This window comes from Drosophila subpulchrella, chromosome 3R (assembly GCF_014743375.2).
Source record: "Drosophila subpulchrella strain 33 F10 #4 breed RU33 chromosome 3R, RU_Dsub_v1.1 Primary Assembly, whole genome shotgun sequence".
In the NCBI taxonomy this organism is placed as follows: domain Eukaryota; kingdom Metazoa; phylum Arthropoda; class Insecta; order Diptera; family Drosophilidae; genus Drosophila; species Drosophila subpulchrella.
The window spans coordinates 5136543-5159602 of record NC_050609.1 but is presented as its reverse complement, the minus strand read 5'-3'; the positions used below and the strand labels follow the sequence as shown (position 1 = coordinate 5159602).

Below are 23060 nucleotides of genomic sequence, written 5' to 3'. Positions count from 1 at the left end.
CCCTAATTAATAAACAGACAAAACAATTTTAGGGTCCCTCAAAATCAAAAAACATTCGAATTGATAAATTATCGAAAATGCAGTTTAGCGTGTGCCTTAGACAAAAAGATATTGAGATTAATCATTGGACTAGGCCGCTCGTCATCATCATAATATCAGATGCGTTGGCGATCCTCTACGGGTAATTCCGCCTAATTAATGATGGCCACGCATGGAAAGCGATGAAAATGTCGTCGTATAATCCAGTGGGTCACTGAAAAATACAAAGTCATAAAAACAAAAGGCAGTCTATGATGGAATAGGCGATGGAAAAAATTAGACAATTTAATACGGTACTGTTAGCTTCCAGAATTTATTAGGTGTCAGAATAATGAGATCAAAGGGGCATTAGGCAAAGAATAAAACAAGCTTTCAGAAGTGTCCATTACCAAAAGCGAAGAAATTGTGTCAAAGATATATTTATATTATATAAAAAATGATAGCACAGAAAAATGATATCATGAGAAATAAAAAATAATTAATAATTATTATTTACATAATGATGATGCTTTAAAAAATACTTACAATACGTTTCAAAGATTTAATGTCGTTGAAAAATAATAAATTTCATGTTCACTTAAACCAACTTGACCGATATTCTTAATTAAATTCATATTCAATAAAAATACGTTTATCTAGGCTTCACAACAGGTTAAACGATGAATAAGTACGCCAGCCAATATCAATTTAGACTTCTGTTGGCTTCCACACCCACATTAAGTCATGGCAATTACCGCTGATCTCTGGCTTATACCGGCTCATAATCAAGACACAAGTTTTAATTTAAATTTGCCCCAATGCCCATATATCTCGCGAGTATCACACACAATGTTGCAAGATCGCTGGGACCACGACGGCCCACAGATCTAAGTCGGCCAACTTTTGGCCCCTGGCAGACTCCGATCATTGCGAATACCCCTGGAACCCCGACGTCCCCAAAAATCGGACACTCCACAAATCTCCCGCAATTACAATACTTTATAAACTTATTTTTCTTCTGCCATTGCGGGCCTTGTATTATCGTCTAATTGCATCGCCGACGCTCTTGGCATTTAGCGCGTCAACAAACGAGCCGCCAACGCCGCCGCGCGACCCCAACCCCTGAGATCCCCAGCCCCTTAATCCCCTCACACCTCAGCGGCGGTTCGGAGCTGAAAAAAATAAAAAAAAGAAATACCTATATTTAAGAGGAAGAAAAAAAACAACAGAGTGGACCGCAGGCCTTTCCATTCATCATTTTTCGTTTAGTGACGCGCGTGCCTCGTGCGCCTCAAATCGAGTGTTATTTTTTTCACAGATTTTCAAATTGAGACGTCATGATCTCTCGTCGTCATCTCTCTTCGGCTATGGTTGGTTATGGTTATGCTCATGTTTATGATTATATTTTCGAATACAAGTTCGTGTACAACATTTATTGTTTCATAAGGCAAGGCACTGCAGGCATGCAACTAACTCTAAGATAGAACATTGTTGTGCTTATGGGCTACGAGTATAATTTAGCGAGTATAAAACTGCGAATACTACAAAGATCAGTACAATCAGAAATACAACAGAAATACAACCGAATCTTAATCATAGCTTATTAGTAATCATACTAGTTTCTAAGATATGTTCTATAATATACTTAAAATAACAGCTGAAGTGGGGATAAATTCGAGCTGCTTCTATTTTTTGGTTCTACGCTTTTGGTGCAATTTTGGTAAAATGTTCAAAAGATATACAGACTTATATCAGAGCTATATACATAAATTCGAGCTTAGATAGTTATTTTCGAAGGAGTTACCTAGACATGTCCTGGGATTTTATGATACTTTTCTTTGTAACCTTAGATCTTTAAAAGATATTTTAGGAATCCGCTTAAATGGTTAAATAGACATTTGAACCCTTTCTAAATAATCTCTTTTTGACGATCTGATCTTTTTCCGGGATCCTTGGTAAGTTTCGTTCAGTAATTACACCACTTTTGCAGGTTGTCCGTTTCCTCTTCTTCCTCATCACTTGTCGAGGGCGGCGTGTCCAGATTGGCAATATCCACATCCAGATAATCCTCCTTCGTCTGCAGCAGCTTGTCCATATACTCTACGATTTCCGTGAAGGGTGGCCGATCGTCGGCATTGAAATGCCAGCACTGTCGCATGAGTATGTAGATGTTCATGGAGCACTTGGCTGGCTTCTCCATCCGCTGCCCCGACATCAGATAGGTGTAGAGCTCCTCCGCGGACATGATAGTGGGGTACGGCTGCTGTCCATATGTCATGATCTCCCACAGCAGAATGCCATATGACCAGACATCGCTCTTCGAATCGTAGAATTTCTCCTGCAGCGATTCTGGGGCCATCCATTTGATCGGCAGCCTGCCATTCGTGTTCTTCCTGTAGTATTCCGTGCTCTGGATATCCCTTGCCAAACCAAAATCAGCTATCTTCAATACATAATCATCGCTGACAAGGACATTTCGGGCTGCCAAATCTCGATGGATGCATCGTCGCGAGGCCAGGTAATCCATTCCCCTGGCAATTTGATGGGCAAACTTGATCAGATCCTTTTCGGTGATCATATGAGCCGGCGGCGATGGAGGTGGCTGTGAACTATCCCTATCCATATCCCTGCCGAAGGGTCGATTTTTGTACAAGAAATCCTTCAGATTGCCGTGAGGTGCGTATTCAACAATCACATATAGTGGTCCACTTTGACTGCAGCAACCCAATAGGTTGATAATATTAATGTGACGTCCAATGATCTTCATCACTTCCATTTCCCGCACCAAGCTGGCAATGTCGTCATCCGTGTGGCCCTCCTTGACCATTTTCACCGCCACAATGGCATTGTTGACCTCCGCCATGACCACTCGCCCAAAGGCTCCCTCTCCCAAGGTGGCGCCCAAAACGAGATGATTCCTGGGCAGTTCCCAATTCGTGTCCAGTGGGAATTCGTACTCATTAAAGGGAGCCGGCTCGTTGCCACTTTGAAGGACAGTAGTGCGCTGCTTCTGGATTCTCACCACTGGCATGATCATGGTGTCCATGGAACCACTGGAGTCTCCGCCACCCTCAGGCTTATAGATGATCACCTTTTTGGTCCACTGATGTACAGTCTCTATGCGCTGTTTCAGCACCTTTTCATGCTTCATTTTTCGCATAGCATAGCAGACAAACAAGGCGGTCATAAGGATGAGAATGCATACACCAAAGACAAAGATGTACATAAAGCTGGCCGAATTCAGAGTGGCACTGGCCACACCGGGCTGCATATCCGTACGACTGCGCACCACTTGCAAATAGGCGGTACTATTGGATTGGCCCAGACTGTTGCTCTCCACGCAGGTGTACCAGCCCTCATCCTCCATTGTCACATTCACAAAGTCCAGCCTATCCAGATCCTCGGCAACGATGGATCGATTGTTGGAACAGTTGGTGTTTCCCTTGCAGGGCACAAAAATCCAGGCCTTTTTGCTGGTCAAATCCGACAGATACTTGCAGTCCATGCTGCCACTCTCGGTAATTTCGAGTGTGAGATTCATGGGTCCGGTCATCAGGATGGGTTTATGATTCACCCGATCGCTGACGATCAGCTGGGAGGTGTAACGAATGCAATTTAACAAGTTGCACACCTTGCAGGTGTAGTTGCCACCATCACCCGGCACCAGATCCTCCATAGTTAAAGTCCAGCGATTCCGCTTGATGGTTCCATAGGCGCGGGTGAATGGTTCCACGGTTCCATTGCGATACCATGTGATATTGGGTTCCGGACTGCCCAGGGCATGGCAATTGAAGGTGACCAGAGAGCCGGAGGGTCGCAAGTGCAGCTTACTCATCTTCTTGGGATTCCGCCAATAGGGCATTGAAGTGCCACTTTCCGGAAGCTCAGCCTTAACATCATCATCATCCGCACCGCCATCGTCCAGATCCGCTACAGTTTGATTGGTGGTTTGATTGGTAATATTATTCGTTACAGTTTTGTTTTGCCTGGCTGCCAAACTATCTTTGGACAGCTCCTGACTGCTGGCCACATGGCGACGTCCTTCAACTTGCAACGATGGCTGCAAAATTAGAGGCACCAGCAGCAACACTCCCAGCGATCCGCACTTCATTGTGATCGTCAACGGACTGACTCGCCAACTCCAGGCAGCAGCCATTTTTAGGATATTTATTTTTGTAACTCTTGCCAGAGGAAAAAAGGGCAGGCAGCACCCTCAAAAGTGCAACAGCAACTGCAGCAGCAACTCCAACTGCAACTGCAACTCCCTTGCCGGAGTTTGTCGCATGTGCTGTTGGTTTTTTATTCACCGGAAATCCACTTTAGAGTACTCCGCTCTACATGGACTGCTCTCCCTTTTTCGCTTGCGCCGGAAGAAGATCGGTGATCTTCTAGTTTCTAATTTATAATGGAAACAACTACAGTTGCCTCTTCAGTGCAACATGTGTGCCTTTGAAGTGATCCACTCCTACACTCCTCTTACGATTGCAATCGGATGCCGATGATGATGATGATCCTCTTGATGATCACTATATCTTGTTGGTGTAACGGAAATACTTTCCACCAAAAACAATGCCGCCCGGCTTTTATAATTATTGCGGGGAGGGGGCGGTTGTGTGTGATATACTCAGTGAGTTGATGGATTTATGGCAGCCATCTTGTCACCAAAAGAGCTCCACTCGTGGGCGTGGATGATCGCAGATTCCATAGATCATTCGGCAGCTTGGATGAAGGGTGGATTCTCTGGATCGTGTTTGATGTGACTGCAACACCTGGAAGAATGCATACGATTAGATTTATGATCACATCCGTTGAGTATATTACTCGAAAACATTTTTAAAAATCTTAAAAACAAGTGCAAAAATATATGTGGAATAGGAAGTGTACACGATGCATCCGCTTTGTTTCTTTGACTCAAGGAATTTCCTTTCCATTTTGTTTATAGGCACTTTTTGTTTGCTAACTTTCCAGACGCTCTGCAGAGATTCTTTTTGGTCTTGACTCGATTAAAGGCCATTTCCATTTGGCGAGCTTAATTAAAATGTCGCGCACATTTCCGGTAACTTGTTCAACATTTCTCGTGTACCCGGTTTCTGATTTTTGTCCAGCGCGTGCCATAAATTAAAAATGGTCCAGAGGAATGAGCTCAGAATGTGCGGCAAATACAACAAGAAATACTGAGGTTTTTCATCTTTTACGCGTTGCATGTTTTATCGATTTTGAAAATAGCTTTATAGCCGTGGGCACATAAAGATTTTTCGGCTGGCACTCTTTTAATATCGCCATAAAATTACGACCTGTCCTGACGTTTACCTTTTTGGCGAGAGGAAACTCTTTTCAACTTGTTGTCGGTTTGCTTGACGATGGGACCTATATATAAGAAGAGCGCCCTCAAATGTCGTTCTGTTTAATGTTCCATTCTATTTTTTGCACAACTCTTCCACTCTTCACTCAAGTTTCTCTAGAGGGGTTGAGAAAATAGCTCCCGACTTTTAGCGATTTGTAAATTTTCACGGAGCTGAACGAAAAGTGTTCCAAATTGGTCTGGGTAGTCCGATGTACTGAATATGCCCAATGCCAATTCCAATTCCCAGTAATCGCACATGATCTCCCTCTCTCTTATTTCTCCGACACTCTCTCTTTCTCTCCCCGGATCGCCCTTCTCTCTTTCACTATCTCATCTCTCCCACATAATAGTCCTACCCAATGCGCCGGCGTCGGGGAAGAACGACTCAATTTAGTGGGCCCTCGAGTCGCTTCCACTTTGCCCGTTATACTTCCAATGCCTAATACCCTGTATTTGTGGCGTAGATAGGTGTATACGAATTTTGGTAAATTATAAAAGGGAAATTTGGTCTTAAGAACATATACTTGTTGCTTAAAAGTCCAAAGTAAATCAAAGTTATGCTGTTAATTTCTTAGTTTCAGTTCTGATACTTAAACTTTTTGTGCTTTGAATATTTTCACTAAAAAAAGGAAATATTTATTTGGGGGATCATGGCCCTTTACTATTAATTTTTTAAGATATATATTTCTTTTACAAATAAAAGCTTGCAAATTTTTAAAACTTTAGTATATGCTTAAAAACTGTTAGAACGAGTTGAGAGCATCGGTGTGTCAGGTACTCTATAGTCGCAAAACGGAAAAAGTCGCATTTCCATTCTTATTGTGGTTCTGTTTTGTTGGTCGTTGCCTTTAGCGTCCCGCATCTTTTCGCTTTCAACGGCAGCCTTAATTTTTCACATATGCTCCCTCTGTATCTCTATAGCTCTCGTTTTCCCCGAGTATTTCTCTCATCTTTAATTAAAACAGACACAGTTTCTCTCGCTGTTCTGGTGATCTTTCCAGTCGCATTCAGCCCACATCTGGCGTACAAAAAATTAAAGGAATTAAAAGCAACAAAAATAACGGCCAAAGAGACTACTGAGTTGTGTTGTCTCTGTTCTCCCGCCCCCCGGGCCACGCCTACAGTCAGAGTCGGAGACAAGGGCAAATATTGTTTCGGTTTGCATTTGGTGCTCTATTGTTGACTGCAACATGTGGGCACATCATCAGCATCAGCCACATACACATCTACCTAAGATCGTGCCACATGTGTTGCACAGACATTGTCGTCGGCTCTCGAGGGGAAGTCGAAATCGACGTCGACGGGATGATGATGGGGTTATCCAAAATTTGGACTTCCAGGAAGCCATCCGCCAAATCGGAAACTGCCCAAAATACATGGAATAGTTTTTCCTATCCCCCTACGGCGAATTGACCTTCACCTCCATCGAAAAACGACCGCACATTTTAGTATATTTCCTGTGCAGTCCGAAATAACCGAAAATAAACAAACAGGGTGCGGAAAGTGTTTGCAAAGTATACAAACAACGTACACCTCCTGTCGAACTGAACCGGCGGTCACTTGGGATCCATTACACTCGCACGGGTTCACCCCAAGTGACGCACTTGGTAACCCCGCCACCTCGCAGTTTATTCCGCTTATACGATACCAAGTGGAGACCGGCACGAGTCTGTTATTTCGCACGGTTCGTCGGCAGGTTCCAGCCACCCAATCTATCCATTCGTCCATCCATCCATCCATCCATCCATCCACCATATGCCACTCAGTACGTGACAGCGAGAAGGTTGGATCCCATGGGGGAAACGAAAAGAAGCAGATGGAGCAAGAGGTCGAGTGTACGAACCGACTTTATCAAAAAGCGAAGCTAAAGATTTTCCAATTCCAGAAGAAATATTTTTAAGACCCAATCACGACTCTAATCTGTCTTTTGAATCAAATTAAAATGTATTTGAACATAAAAAATGATATTTAAAACTTTTAGCTAAAAAAACTTGATCCAAATATAAAGTCATTTTTTGAGTCATGACATTTCTTTTTTCGGATAAAAAGTGCATGCTATGTATATCTTTTACTTCTAAGGAAGCCTCCAGCACTCTAAATATATGGGACAAAACTGAATCATATTTTATAAGAAAAATTTTAATGCTGTAATTTTTTGAGTCATGTCACCCAGTTTTATTTTTTAATTATACTTGGTTATTTGTTATTTCTTTTTTCGGATATGAAGTGCGTGCTTTGTATATCTTTTACTTTAAAGGAAGGCTCAAGCACTCTAAATATATGAGACAAAACTGAATCATATTTTATAAAAAAAATATTATTGTAGCAAGTACTTTCGTTTTGAATTAATATGGTTTATTTCTTAAAGAAAATGAATTAAAGAAAGTATATGGAATCACTCCTGAGAAAGTTTATACAACATTGTTTATCCTCTACTAATGAAAACAAACATTTGGAATGAATTAAGAACAAGACCATTCAATAAGAAGCAAATATTTAAAAAATCAAGTGGTAAACAAAAATTGTTTGATCGAATCTTATGAAAACGGAAATAATAATAATAAAATAAAAAAATTAAATGGTAAACAAAAATTATAAATTCCAATCTTATAGAAACTGGAAATATTTTAAACCATTAAACTGCACTTAAGTGTGTATAACATTTTGTTTAAACATACCCACATAAACACAATTATCGGTAATGATTCACATCATTATCACTAAAGATCAAAAGATCATTCCGATGCTATTGGGTTTTCCCACCTGGAATGAGAGATTATCAGGAATTGGCCACACAATCAGCTAAACAAACCTAACCTTAATTATCATTCATAAATACGATTGCCGACCAGAGAGGAGAAAAGTAAGGAACGACGATCGTCAGGGAGCAAATTGAGTGATTGCCAAAGGCAGCGGAACAGAAGTCGAGACAGTGAGAAAATGGCATCGTAAAGCTTCCCGACCGACAAAACAGATACCCGATAAATATATACAAATAGCTATAGCCATATACACACAGATATAGAGCAAGTCGGACAAAGAGCAGACAAGTTGAAATGTTTGTTTACGCGGCTAGAAAATATTGCATGTTCCCTCTAGAATCTAGATGCTGCTGGTTAATAAACAAAAAGCCATTCCCTAAGTCAAGCTGAGAAACAAAAAAAAAACAGAACAGAAAACTAAATTATGAATTTGAAATATGTTCTCAGCTCGGTTAGGTTGTAAAATCAAATAAATAAATATAAATTAGAATGGGAACCCTGTGGAAAAGTGCTTTCAATTTGATCATGAACCATAACAGAACCGAACTAAATAAAAAACGTATTCTATGGGGCTCTCAAATCCCGAACTGGCCATATTCAGTACGTTATGGGGTGGTCAGAGAACAGATAATTGAACGATTGACCACATACACAGCGAGATAAACGACACAAATTGCTTTGGTTCACCAACATGGGACCACAGCACTTTTTACACATTTTGGCCTTTGGGTGAAAAGTCAAATTGCTGTGCGCGGTCAATCAAAAAGTAGACCAAACAAATGATTTGCGCAATTACGCAAAAAAGCAAAATAAACCAAAGCGATGCATACGTATAGTAGCGAAAGCATATATATTTTTAAAGACTTACCTCACAATGTGCGTTGCTCCAAAACAAAAAGCTTCTTGCCAAATATCCAAAGTGTCTCTGCCTCTGCGTAGGAAATTCTCTCGCCTTCGTTTAAATTGTAAATGTTTCACCAAAAACACAATTGAGAAAGTTCACAGAATTCGAGAATGTTTCCACTTAAAATTCTTCAAATGTTTTAGTACGTATTTATATGGCACTTGGGCACTTAAACAGAAGGAGAAACTGTTGCACACTTGACTCTGTCTCACTCTTCGCCTCGTTCTTGGTTCCAAATGTGTTTTTACAGTATACCGTACTGCCTGCAATAATTGTTAAACATAGTTATTGATAATATATTCGATCGATCGATGTCGATTTTCCTCCGATTTTCTAACTGTAACGGCACGCAGTCCGATCGCAACTGAACAGAACACCGAACCGAACCGAGCCAGCTCTGCGAAATAAATCTCTTCAATTAAATGAGGGAACAAATGAAACGAATTCATATTCCCCCATCACAACATTCTGCTGGAGAACACATCTCTGCAATGTATTTTCGCGGCGGCGGCATAAACAAATACAGAAAACACACAAAATTGAACGGAACGCCAGCCACACATTGTATAATCCCAGCAGAAAGAGAGGAAGGGTCGAAAAACTGGGATATGTACGGATGGTATGGTATAGGGGCTAGGGGATACACATGTGTGTATCTGAGTGGCGGTGGCGGTGGCGGCCTTCCCTTGGAAAGTGAAATGTAATTGAGTGCGGAGACCGCGCTCGTTCTAAATTCGTTCAATTGAGTCGAAAGAAATATCTCAACGAGGGTCGACCAGCACAAAGTGTTGCATAATTTCGAGCGCACTGAAAAATTTCATGAATATCATTATGAGGGTACTAAACACTCGGGAACTGTACCAATGATCCCTTATAACACGATTACTGCAATACCTCTATTAATGTCAAATCCATTAAATGGTAGCTATACCTTACAAAGTAATTATAATATTGACAATATGGAAAGGTCATTTTGAAAGAAATTAGTTTAGTTTATCAAAATAGATTGTTTTGCAAATTATTCAAATTTTTTGATTACCTTAATATATCAAAATAAATTTCAAGTCATTACCAGTTATCAAACCAGCATTAACAAATAGTTATCAATTTAAAACTAATTTTAAGCAACCTTAGGCTTTCTTCACGCTTCGAAAGAGGTGGAAAATTCGAAATGGGATTCATTAGAAGACACAATACCACGCTAAGTAAGTTAGCAGTTATTAATTATGGGCTACTTATAGCAAATGCCAAATGGCCAGAGGCCTAACCGGTAGCCAAGATGGAAGAAAGCCTCCCTAATGAATGACACTCGAGTAGAAAAAGCATCAAAGAACACACGCTGTGAGCTCCAAAGACAATGGGGCATCGTTTAGCGTGTGTCTCTATGGAGACCCCAAAAAGGGTTAACCAAACAATGGACTTTTAGGGGATTTTGGCCGAAAATCGAAAACAATTAACGATTATTGGCCATCAATTGTGGCCGAGGGGCTGGGGAGTGAGAGAGACCCGCTCTGTGCCAAATGGCGTTACGCCTGACTGATTAATTGATGTTGCTGCCCGGAATGGGAGGATCCCCATGAGTGGTTAGCATAGTTTCAACAGTTAACAACCTCGTAAAGCCAAAGACCGGGGAAACTCGGGTTAAAGACGGCCACCACCAGCCAGTGTATGGTCATAATACTTAAATTTTATGCACTCCTGGGCAATCCTCCTGGCCACCGACTCCCAAACTCCTCGGGCTGCCGATTCTCAGCTTCCGTATGGCTTTTCAATTTGGCCAGAACGAAACGCAAGTTGTTAGCGTTTCGAACATAGAAATAAATATTGGAAAATTGGCTCAAAGTCTGGAACGCTGGCTCTCGCCTTTGGCCATTGGCTCTGGGAATCTGGGAAATGGGAAATGGGGACCGGCTTTTGGAGACACGATCTGGCGGCCCGAGTTGGGCGACACGATCTGCAACCATCTCGCAGAGATCTCGTGCAGAGCAGCCAAACAGCATAAAGTTAATTGCTAATATGATTAATTGCACATTAACATGAATTTTTATAGCCAATTATATGCGAAATATTCCAATGAGAAACTTTTTCGACCAGCAAATTAAACAACCAAAAAAAAGTACGAAAAAACTTAAGATAACTGAAGTGTAATGCGTAAAGAGGATGGGCTTTGATGCTGTCATTCGATACAATATATTAAAATGGTCAAGACATAGTAGAATTGTGACATAATAAATGAAGTAAAATATTATGAAAAATTAAAATACATTCTTATAACATTTTATTTCGATATTTTAGTCAAGGCAATATATTTCTTGTTCAGTCATATGATCTAAATCTAGTCTGATCTTGGCACAAACAAAGTAGGTTCACCTTTGCTATAGATCCGAAAACCCGCTTCCAAACCAGACCAATTCCATAGATGAAGTCGATAATTTATGCATAAACTATGCGTGGCAATTTGGCATCATCCCAATCCGAGTGGGCTGCTGCCAGGCGAAATTATGCGGGTGTGTTTGCATTTGCCACAAGAGCAGCCGAGTAACGAAAATAAATAAATAAATGAAAATGCAATAACCCTCGAGACAGACGGAAAACAGAGAAACAGAGAGCCAAAATCACATTTCCAATCACTCAAAAACTATTGGAGATTCGAATTTGAATTATTGGCTCCACCTTGCCTGCACGTCATTTCCGGTCTTAAATCTTTAAGCGCGTGAGCTAATCATAACTTACAATGTGGTCCGGCAATTTGACAGGCGGTTGGCTGTTGGCTGTTGGCTTTTTTTCTGGTTGGCCAGTTGGCCTGCCAGAGAGATACCATGCTCTGGTATCCCAGAGCCGAACTGGGGATCATGGATCATGTGGGGCTGGAAATTGTTACCATCGGGACAGCAGAGCTTGGGGCTCGGCAAGCTGTGCGAGCTGTCAATGAACTTGTATGCTCTTGATTGATTTATATTGTGCCGGGTGGATGATGTATCTTTGTATCTATGGTAAATCAGCTTAGGCTCAAGACCGCTGATATCTTGCTTTTAACACGAGGCCCGAAACGAAACCCCTGTACAGAAAGCAAACCACCAGAAATCTCGATTTGAGTCGGCGAATCTAATGAAAGGTGTATTAATTATATTAGATATCCCTCCTATCCCGGGCAACACGATCTTCGCTGTTCCTTGGCTACTGTTCAAAAAGCTGGCCTTAAAGTGGTTTTATCTGCCCATTTTGGTTTTTTTCTTCTTACCAAAGGGCCTTAGCCTCCGTCGCGGTCTAGGCCATAATTTAAGGCTGGCTTTTTGGGGAGGGGGGCAAAATGGGTTGAGGCGGCTAAAACTGGCGCTTAAAAGTGCGTTTAAACAGACCTTTCGGCCGGATTGGGCTTGGCGTGCGGGCGTGGCCTTTTTATATATTCCCTGGTTTTATTTTTTTCTTAGCCCGGCCTGGTCCCCATAATCCCTAATAATAATCATGTGCTGTAATTGACGATTTATGCTAAGCCCGATATAATTTACGCCGTTGGAAACACCGGGGCCTCACCTCAAACCGTTGAGCAGGAGGCGGAGAAGGAGTATCGCATAAATCATAACTGCACCTGGGATAGCTGAAGGGGCGGCCGAAGGAACTGGGACCCTGGGACTCGGGATCGGAGGTGCCTGCTGCTACTGGCCATGGACCGATGGACCGATGGCTCGATGGCTCGATGGCTCAACAAATATTTCCCACACACGCCGGCGTTGCTTACATGGACCAAAAGCATGGCAGTACACGGACATACAAGTATGTCGGGCAGGTTACACACAATGCAAATGCGTTCGCATAAGTCAGTTAAGGTAATGGCCAACAAATTAGGAATCGAAGAGTTTATACTCTAAGGAAAACATTCTTAAAGGAATATGACAATAAATTTATTTAAATTTGTACGGAGTTCTATTGCGAGAAATACTAAACAAATTTCAGATACTTGGAGTAAGCTATAAATTACACATTTATTTTTATAGGGTTATGGTCTTTATAATATACTCTTTTTTATGAACTCTAGCAAAATAGAAGGTAATATTATGGTTCTCTAAAGATTATTTATTTTCTTAGACTATTTTTTTTTTATTCAAACCCATATATTATTGGCAGTATAGACTTCAATCCTTGTAATATAAAGTATATAAATGTTTTTATATTCAATCCTCAAATTCAAGATCAGCTTATTCAAATATCTTTAATACCCCTTTTGGCACAAAGTGTACTCAAAAGTGTTGGCACGCAAATTTATTGTTGTCGGTTGTCGTCGAACCGCCGATTTGCGATCCATTCCGCAAAAGGCTACCGTATTTGATCTTGGCCTCCCTGACTCCCCTGACCCCTTGTTCCCCGTGGACCCCCTCGGACCCCCGCAATTACCCGCCACTGTCAAAAAGAAAATAAACTGCAGGGGTAGAAACGGGGATATCTTTTGGAGCTGCGTGCCAGTGCCAGTTTGTCTGGCATTTGGGCAGGCCTTCCAAAAACGTCGCTGACATAACTGTACCAGCCGCCGAGCGGTGGTTGCGTGGTGTGTGGTTGGTGGTTTCGGTGGTTTTCGCGGTGGTTTTCAAGAACCACTGCTCCGGCAGCCCCAGATTTCGGCGAATGTCGCTGTTTTTGGCATCAAACACATGTCGAGGCACATGAAAGGATCGCTGGCTGGATGGCGGGGACCTGGAATCTGAATCCGAATCGGAATCTGGTGGATATATGGTGGTGGTGGTGGTGGTGTGCCGGTGGATCGGTGGATTGGTGGATCGAGATCGGGTCTAAGGCTTTGCATGTTTGGCGTTTCAATGCGCATTAATTTTGCATAGCCGGCCGTTGTTGTCGACACGAATGGCTATGAAAGGTTAATAAATCAAATGCATATGCATGAGACAGCGTCTGCACCTGAGATCCTGGCATGCGACTCTTTTTTTCTTCTTTCTGGATTTTTGAATTTTTTGCTTGCAGGTTTATGCGTTTATAATTTCCTCAATGCCCGTTTATGGCCATTCCAGGGGCATTCAAAATCAGCGCCTTTTGTGACCGAGCCGCATTAACACCAAATTAAGTTTGATTTTATGGCCCAGCAAAAGGAAATTGGGTCATCTTCATAGGCCGGAGGAGCAATTTAGTTTACGATTCCTCCGGATTCTCTGGCGTCTTGAATGAGTTATAAGCCACGCCACTTGGGTGCACTTAATCTGCGTTTTACGACCCAGATGCCCAGTTGGCCAGGCTGCCGGCTTTGTTACACCGATCACGTACTGGGATTAATCACTAAATTAATTGAAACAATTTTCTAGCATGGCCGTAAACATCAGGCTGGGGCAGGCCAGGCCAGCGCCACAAATTAATCAGGCGATCTGCGATCTGTGAGAGATGCTGATCAAGTCGATCACATGATCACCGATCATCGTTTTGCCCGGTGTTGATCGCCATGTTCGAGGCTCGTACGTGTCTGGCATTTTCAATGGCTAAAACGGCCAAATGAGTTGTCCAACCATCTAACACATGTCGCTCAGCTCATCAGCCGGCGATCAGTTATTGATCAATAAGGTCCGCCGATCATTGGACCACCAATTACCCCCAAAAAATGGGGTGATCTCAAAATGGTTTGCCATATATCTATGGCCAATTGCCAGCTACTAAAGTGATCATTAATGGTCGTTTTACGAAGGAGATTCCCCCATCAAGGAAAACCCCACTGGCTGCCTGCTAATAACTTTTAATTAAATTAAAACTCCGCCTATTTGCGTTCAGCACTCTCGCGATCGTGATCATTTCGGTATCATCATCATTAACATCATCATCGGCGTTAGCGGCGGCCAAACAACAAATGCCTTTTCACACCACCGATCTCCGATCAGCGATCAGTGATCATAAGGCGACCCTCACCGAAAGGCAGCCAAGGTGCAACAGGTGCAGGCACGATCTTGGGCCGCTTCTTGCCTTATTTTCCCGATCCCGCGGTGGTGCTTGTTTTGGCATTAACCGTTGGCTTTCGAGTCTAGCCAGACGGAGACTGCGGCTCCACCCACTTCACGGCCTCACACACTTGAAAGAAAAATCTTGATATAGGGTAAATGTTGTGGAAATTAGAAAATGAGTTGATCCTAGCAATGGTTATAAAACTTAAAAGAATAAATTTCGTCTTGAACTGCTGAGTAAGGGTTCCAAGTCCAAATATTTCAAATTATATGTTATCTATTGGAATCGAAAGCCATCTAAAAAGTGATTAACTTTAAGTTTATCATCTTCTTATTAAATTTCGTATTATATTATTAATATGGTAAGGTCCTACGAATTTTATTTATATCAGAAAATTACAAGAAACTCATAACAATATAGGAGTTCTTAAAAATTGCATATGACACCATAAAACTGGAAGCCTAAAAATCCCTAACACATTTTGAAGACAAGATCTAGGAAATGATATTTTGCAGATCTAATAAAATGTTTTTTTCCCAGTGCACCGTACTCCACCCCAATCCGCAATCCAAGACGCTGGAATGGCAATCACTTAAATCGTTGCGATTATGATCAGCAACAGGCATCGTTCGGCGTTATGTTTTCCTTGAGCTGTACCACTTTGGGTTATAGTTGCTGGTTGTATGTAGTTGCGGTTTCCTACTATTGCCGCTGTTATTACTGCTGCTTTGGTGGTTGCTCTTGTTGTTGTTACCGCAAAACATAATTGATCAATTAAAAATTAATACCAACTTTGTTTAGCTTTGGGGTGATCGAAATAAACTTCCTCATTGGGCATGCAAGTTTGTCGTACGAAATTAAAATAAAGATCTGCCAAGATAACAAGGAATTCGATCAATATCCATTGGTAGTCTCAATTTTGTCATCAAATTATAATTAATCATTATGGGGCTTACCGAATTTATTTTATTTCTGAGCAGGACAGTAAATGATTGAACAGGTATTTTTGTCAACAAGTTAAAGTTAATATTGAAACTGAGGATTAGATTATATCTTTTATTAATTAATAGATTCATACCTTACAATTCAATATTAGAGCAATATAAAAAATGGGATGTTCTAATCATACTTTCACATCTTGCGCTCTGAATAGATTTTGAATAAATTTTAAAAATTTTTGTAGAACAATGAGCGAAACGGTACCTTTTGATTCTCAAATGTCTTTATCGTAAACCAATAGCCCTGAAAATTTCACCTCTTTGGGTGGCCTTTTGGGACCCCACACGACTGGAGCGACTAAAGTATTGTCATAACACCGCGATGACCGGCTACTTAAATCAAATGAGTTAGTGCCACCAAAATGTCTGTGACGCACAATGTGTAAACAATCGAGCAGAGCTTTCGGCTCTTTGATTTATATAGTAGATCGGCCGAGAGAATGAACTCCAGCCGGCACCGATCGCTATATAGGCCTTAATCCTCCCGTCGTCATGCACCGACTTTGTTGTGCTAATCAGCGTTCAAGTTTATGTGACATTTTAAAGTATGCCACACACATGGCCGGCGATCTGATCTGATCCACCAGTGGATCCCAGTGGTTGGTGGCTTATATGTCGATGGTGGTGCGGCGCTGTCGAGGTGTCGGTGCCAACGATCGTTACAACCTGGATGCCATTCGACCACTTTCCTTGTCGCATTGATAAGTCAATTTCTTCTAACGTTTCCCTCTGTTTATTATCTTGACTTAATTTTCTTGGGGACCACCAGCGATCTGTTATTTTTTTGGTTTTCCGATTGGTTTGGGGGACAGCAGCCGATCATAACAATCGTCACTGAATGCTGCGGGTTGCGTGTGGCCTTTGTCCGATTTATGATTCAATTTTATTGTTAATTGAAATTCAACTAGTTTAGTGTGTCGAAGTTGATCGTTGGTGATCTCTGGGTGCGGTCCCAGCCTCTTTTATTTTTGTTTTGACCCCTAGGCTTGTTTTGGTTTTGTTTTGATCACTGTTAAACTGTCAGGCCAATTGACTCGCTGTCCCCTGTGCCCCACTCCAATCTTCGATTTGATCATGACGCGCTGATCCTGATTTATGATCATCACCATCATTGCTGCTTTATTACTCTTGGGGTGGGCGTTGTTCGAAACAGTAGTCTGGCCATAAATCCGATAATGGGCTTATGACTCCTTTTACATCTCTCAACTTTCACTGCGGCGTCAATTGAAAAGTAGCTCCCTCTAGTCGCCGGTAATCAACAAGTTAATGCCGCGTAGAGCAGACGCCATTATAAGGGTCTGCGACTGTCCAAGTTAATAGAGAGTCCAAGTCCGAATCGAGAGCCCGAGGAGGAGGAGTTCGTTTCGGAGTACATGCAACGATTTCCTGATTAACACTTTGAGCATAATTCTACCGCCGGCGACAGAGTGCACATAACAAACAGCCAGCCCAGCTGAATGGATGTGGCTGCCAGCATCTCATGCAATGCACTTTGGGAATGGGAGCAAGTTAAATGGAGTGGTCCAGGAAATCGACGGCGAAAATACCCGGTACTCTTAGCACTTGATAGGAGCTGGAATGCTAACTTAGGAATTTTATTTTCAAGCCATTTTAAAATATCTTAAATGTTTATAACCAATTTTCTTGAAATTATAAGCCAGGTTTTTGTTAAAGACGACTTTAAAATCTATTTATACTATATAAAGAACGATTTTGATTTCCTTTTTGATAGAATATGTGATTTCTAATAAAATTATACCTCAAATAGTACAGTATATACAACAGAATAAATATCTCATAGTCCTTGCTCCTTATAAAATGTTGATGCTAAACAAATTAATAAAAATCTTAACTGAAATATGATTATCTTTTCAATCCTATAGGTACACCCTTTTACTGTTAAACTACACAGTAGATTCTGCCCATTCTCGGTTCAGTTTCAGTTAAAGTTCCCGTTCCCCGATTCTGAACCGAACCGAACCAAACCCAATCCGCGTTCATGGCGCGTGCGCAAACCCGCCGGCAGCCGCAGAGACAAATTCTAATGCTGGATAACAGCGGAGGAATTATGGCTGCTGCCGGGACTCGGGAACTCGGGGTCTCCGGCCTCGTGCTGATTGTCTGTAAGTAGCTGAGGGCAAAACTTCTTCAAAAACCAAAGACTGCACATTAAACAAAGTGAATTGCAGTCGCCGCTGCAGTTGCATTTGCTGTTGCAGTTGCATTCACGTTTTGTATTTACCACTTGAAACTAGTTGCTGGTCGCTTGCTCGCCGGACTTGGATTTTCCGCATTCCTTGGCTAATTTAATGGCGTGAAAATACATGTTCTACGCTAGGGTTAGTCACTGATTAGGCTTGATTATCCGCGATCATATTTCGCAGACAGATCCATTGACAAACGGCGCCGGCGCCGTTGTTGAGTTGTTTTAAATGAAAGTGAATTGCTGACTACGGGACATTATTCACAGAACTTTTTAAGAAAAAGGTCAATGATTTACTACTTACTAGCACTAAATAATATTTTATAGAGGATATATTAAATTATTTAAAGTAAATTTGATCTTAAGATAGATTATAGTGGGATATATAAAATGTATTCTTATTGGGTGTTGGTCGTTGGTAGTAAGTTTTTATATCTAAAGCTTGTCAATAATATTTAGTATAGCAAAGTAATTTAAACTTTACAGATCACTTACTCAAAAAGTTCTAACAGTGACCCAAACAAGGATTATAATATCACATTTAAGATACTTAAACTTTTTAGTCATTGTATTATTTGATTCAATCACCAAGATTACTCAAGCTGAATAATTAAAAATATATATATTCTATAAAATGCATCGTAATAAAAGCTGTAATATGAAGAAGTCCCAACTAGAAACCCATTGAAACTGGGTTTCGAGTATGATTCGAATTCAACTCGCGATCAGCCAATGCCTCGATCGTTGCTCTTCACCACGTCAGCTTGAAAACTCCCCACACCGTATAGAGCGCTCTCTCCGGGGACTTTCCCCTACTTTTCCAGACTCTTTACTCGAATTTCGAAATGCAACTCGTTTGCCGCTATGAAAAGTATTTCCCCTGACAAACCGGAGATGTGAGATACACGTAAGCCCTCCAGTCAGTCATATGCGAGCGGTGACTTTTGACTGGCAGTGGATGGATGTTTTGAGTGACCAAGCACCACCAGTAGCCATAAAAGTCAGAGAGCCCCAAACGGCCGCTTTTGTCTAAGCCATAAACTGGGAAAAGACGGCCAAAATGGCTAGGAAACAATTTATTTACGAGGCGGGCTCTTTCGCTCGCAGCAGGCGGAACAGACAACTATTGATTTTGGCCCCAAACGCGGACAACAATTAAACGGAGCTCCCAGCTGTAAAGCACTGTTAATGGCTCACTCTAGCCGGAGTTTTTACCCGGACTCTGCGGAGCTCTGTGGGCCTGTAGCTCTCGTCTGGTAGCATGCAAATGATGTCATTTGGTGGAAGGCTCTACCCCCAAAAGATCTCGGCTCGAGTTGACAGCTTTGGAGATTGGTCTTGGACGGCATTTGGCAGCTCGGCGAGACATTTATGGTCGGTCAGTCAAGTTTGAACGTTTGCTTTGGGTGTACGCTGTTATAAAGTTGTAAAATTGCCTCCATCAATCGCGTTTATGATGGCGTTTTCGTTTTCGACTCGGTCCCGGAGGAAGCTTTCCGATGCTCCGTAGAGTCAGGTTAAGCTGTCCAGCTTAACCTTTAGCTGCTCTCTGCGCGTGCCAAAAGGCAACAAACGAGCTTTTTACGAGACGCGGACCTCCTGCCTCCAACTCTCCTCGTGGGCCACACCAACAAACCCAGCATGGATCCCCCGGACCATGTTGAACTCGGCTCACAGATTTATAACAAAGATATCGGCCCGCAAAAGCCGACACGCTGCGTCGTCTCCTCAGAGTCTCCGGGTACTGGAAAAAACGTTGTTCTTAGGATAAAGTTCTAGAAATTTATGAAACATTTTAAGGGAGGTGTATTAAATAATATACCTTCGTATTTTTAATGATAATATATTAATTTCCGTTGGAGTCATTATAAATAAAATTAGTTCTGAATCCGATGATAGTATTATGATATTAAGAATATCTTTTTTCAATCTAATTATAAGTTGCACATTTATGGTAAAAGTAGTTTCCCAAGAATTTTGATTTGGAACTTAAATAGAAAAGAGCAGTAGGTCAGATAAGTAATATGATATAAAGAATCCCCCATTTTAAAGACCAATTTTTCCCAGTGCAGAGACTCCGTCTAGCTTTACCTCATGCTATGAGCTATTAGAGTTCAGCGAAACCAAGTCAGGGCCCGAAGAACCCAAGCCCAAACCCGAACCCGCTGCAATCCAGGCAATCCATTAGCAACTGCGTTGTTTTCTTTGCTGCTTTTCTTTGAGGTTTTCTCGATGCGTTTTTCTGCTCTCGCTCTTGCTGACTTTTTCTTCCTTTTTTTGCATCGTCGGCATCTAACAAATCGTTCTGTAATTTGATAGCTCAGATGTTTATGACTTTGGCCAGGCAGTTTTTAATGTGGCGGCTTACGGTCCTACAGAGCAACTCTCGGGAATCGCGATTCGCAAATCGGGACTTGGTACTATGTTGCCTAAAAAAAATCAAAATCAATGCGACTGAGACAACAACTCTTTTACGCCCCGGAAAAACTGGACCTCGACCGACTCGATGGTTTGGGCCATGGTAATGGGGCTGCCGGTGCGTTGATCGCCTGCCAAATCGCACAAAATATGCTAAAAGGTTTCGCTAGATCAATTTAAAGATTTTTTGTTTAGATAAGCCTTCGTTTATTGGCTAACCAAATGGTTTAGAGCCGGGGCCTCTCGCGGACGGACCCCAAAACATGTTACTTAATCTCAAATGGCGCTGGCCCCGTCGATACGGATACCCTCCCGAAAATCAAGAGGGGCAGCAGCCGGATTGGGGGCCAACATATGTTTCTGCCTCGTATCAGATCCGAGCCAACGGCAATGACAAAGCAAAGCCGCACCGAGATGGAGGCCCAGATGGAGCTGCAGATTTCAATGGAGCACGAAATGGAGATGGAGTGGCCAACTCCAAGACTCAGGTGCAGCAGGAGGCATAGACTTCCGGAGGCCACTATCAAATCACTGAGAAAAGTTTACGTCATTTTGATATATTTTTAGATTGTATTTTATATTCATTAGTTTTTAGGCCTTACCCATTTTAAAATTTATAAAAATTTTTTAATGATAATTATAATTAATTAATAATAATTAATTAAATTATCTCTCAATAAATTCTAAACCTCCTTAAACATATAAAAATAGAAAATAAAAGCCGTGGATATGTCTTTTAAAACTTTATTCTTTATTAAAAAAGAATTTAATATATTTATGCAATTTTAAATTCGTTACCTAAGCTAATACATATTGTAAGAATGGAATTCCAAAGGTTTAAAACACATTGCTATGATTTATGGCCAAACAGATGACAAATTTGGGAGCTGTTTTTAATTTTTCTCCGCGTGGAGGTGTGTGCCAGTGCCTTATGACTGGATGAAATTGACATAAAAGGCCAAACCCATTGCAGATTGCATAACCAGTTGACCAGCAGTACCACCGCCCACCCCTGGGCCGCATCAGCAACCCATTTCCATGTTGATTAATGAGCGGGTTGTGTTTTAGCCGCCAGACTTTTGCCATGTTGCGACAGGGGCACGTCAGTTTAAGCTGGAAGAGATCTCGCGCTCTCCTCAGCCTGGGAGGATGATGATGATGTGGTGTCAGGTCAGCATCAAGAGCTGTCCGTCGCCCCTGAAACAACGGACAACTGGATATACGGACAACCGGACTACAGGGCAGGAGTTTTAATGTTTACATTTCCCCGTCGCCAGTCGGTGTCACAAAAGATGAAAACGAGAAGGAAATGGTAAAACTAGGTGGGGAAAAACGAAGTCTAGAGTTCCCTAACAAAAGTTTATATTCCAGAAACCTTTTAGCTTTCTTGTAAACAAATAATTGAATCGAGAAGCTTAATAGAAAAATATTCCATCAGAAATTACTTATTTTTCGATGAACTATATTATAAACCTATAATTTTATGGGACTTATAGATTTATGTATGTTATATTTTCCTTAAAAGCATTAATTGTATCGAGAGTTTTAAAAGGATCAAATGATTTCAACCTTTCAAACCTAGTGCTTAAATGCAAGACCCCCTTCGAGGGTATACAAAATGAGAGTCGCACATGGAAATAAAATCACAAAAAATTGCCAACTTAATTAAATGAAAATATATACTTTTCCAAAGCGATCTTGTTGTGGTCTTCGCCTCATGTCGCAGCATCCCTGCCCGCGCCACTGCCCCCTCCTTTTGCTCCTGTCGCCTTGCGTGTCAAGTGAACATCATGCGTAGCGCAGTGTCCCCCCTTTTGGGGCATTCTCCTCCCCTGACAGCCACAAAAAATTAAAAAAAACCCATCCCCTTCTCGGACACAACCTCCTCCCCCGGCAACTGCTTACATGTTACACCAATTTCAGTCTGGAAATCCTTGTCTGGTCTTAATATGATTTAGTAGCCGCATGCATGGCTTGACAAGTGTCCATTTGAATACTCATTGGCTCAACAAGCAGCTAGTCCGCAGACTGGCTCCTGGGATCTAAGTCGCCCCCCTTGACACACGCCCCTGGCAGCCCCACCATCATTGATTTGTGTGTAATTTAATGAAATTTACATAATATTTTGTTTTTAATGAGGCCTAAGGTGATGTTTAAATGCTTTGACTTGGCTTAGTCGGTAGTCTTGGTCGGTAGCTGGTTGCTAGAGAGTCCGGTTGGTGGTGCATGTGGCGAGTGGTGCTTGTTGGACTACCAGTTTTGCATTATTTTTGGACTTTGTGCCCCCGACCTGCCGCAATAAAGGAGCAAAGAGCCCACAAAGCCAAAAAGCCTTTAACAAAAGCCAGAAAAGAGTGAAAATCAAAAATCCCTTTAATTGTCTGACAAATTGGCTGCAACTTAATTAAGGGGCGATAAAGTAGTGGTCCAATCCACCCGGCTTTCCCCAGCTAATTAAGTCACTTTGGCACCGCTATCTGCT

At 41.8% G+C, this 23060-nt stretch overlaps 1 protein-coding gene across 2 annotated transcripts; it reads right to left on the bottom strand.

The window, feature by feature from the left end:
* Positions 1-1436: 1436 nt before the first annotated feature.
* On the bottom strand, positions 1437-9402 carry LOC119560206 (fibroblast growth factor receptor homolog 1). Of its 2 annotated transcripts, none has more exons than XM_037873569.1 (2): positions 8993-9402; positions 1437-4787 (listed from the first exon to the last, which is right to left on the bottom strand). In XM_037873569.1, exon 2 carries the CDS (start codon positions 4172-4174, stop codon positions 1985-1987), a length of 2190 nt encoding a protein of 729 aa, XP_037729497.1. In that variant the 5' UTR covers positions 4175-4787; positions 8993-9402; the 3' UTR covers positions 1437-1984. The 2 variants fall into 2 exon arrangements, with proteins under 2 accessions (XP_037729497.1, XP_037729503.1); XM_037873575.1 differs by lacking the exon at positions 8993-9402 and adding an exon at positions 5329-5523.
* Between the last annotated feature and the right edge of the window lie 13658 nt (positions 9403-23060).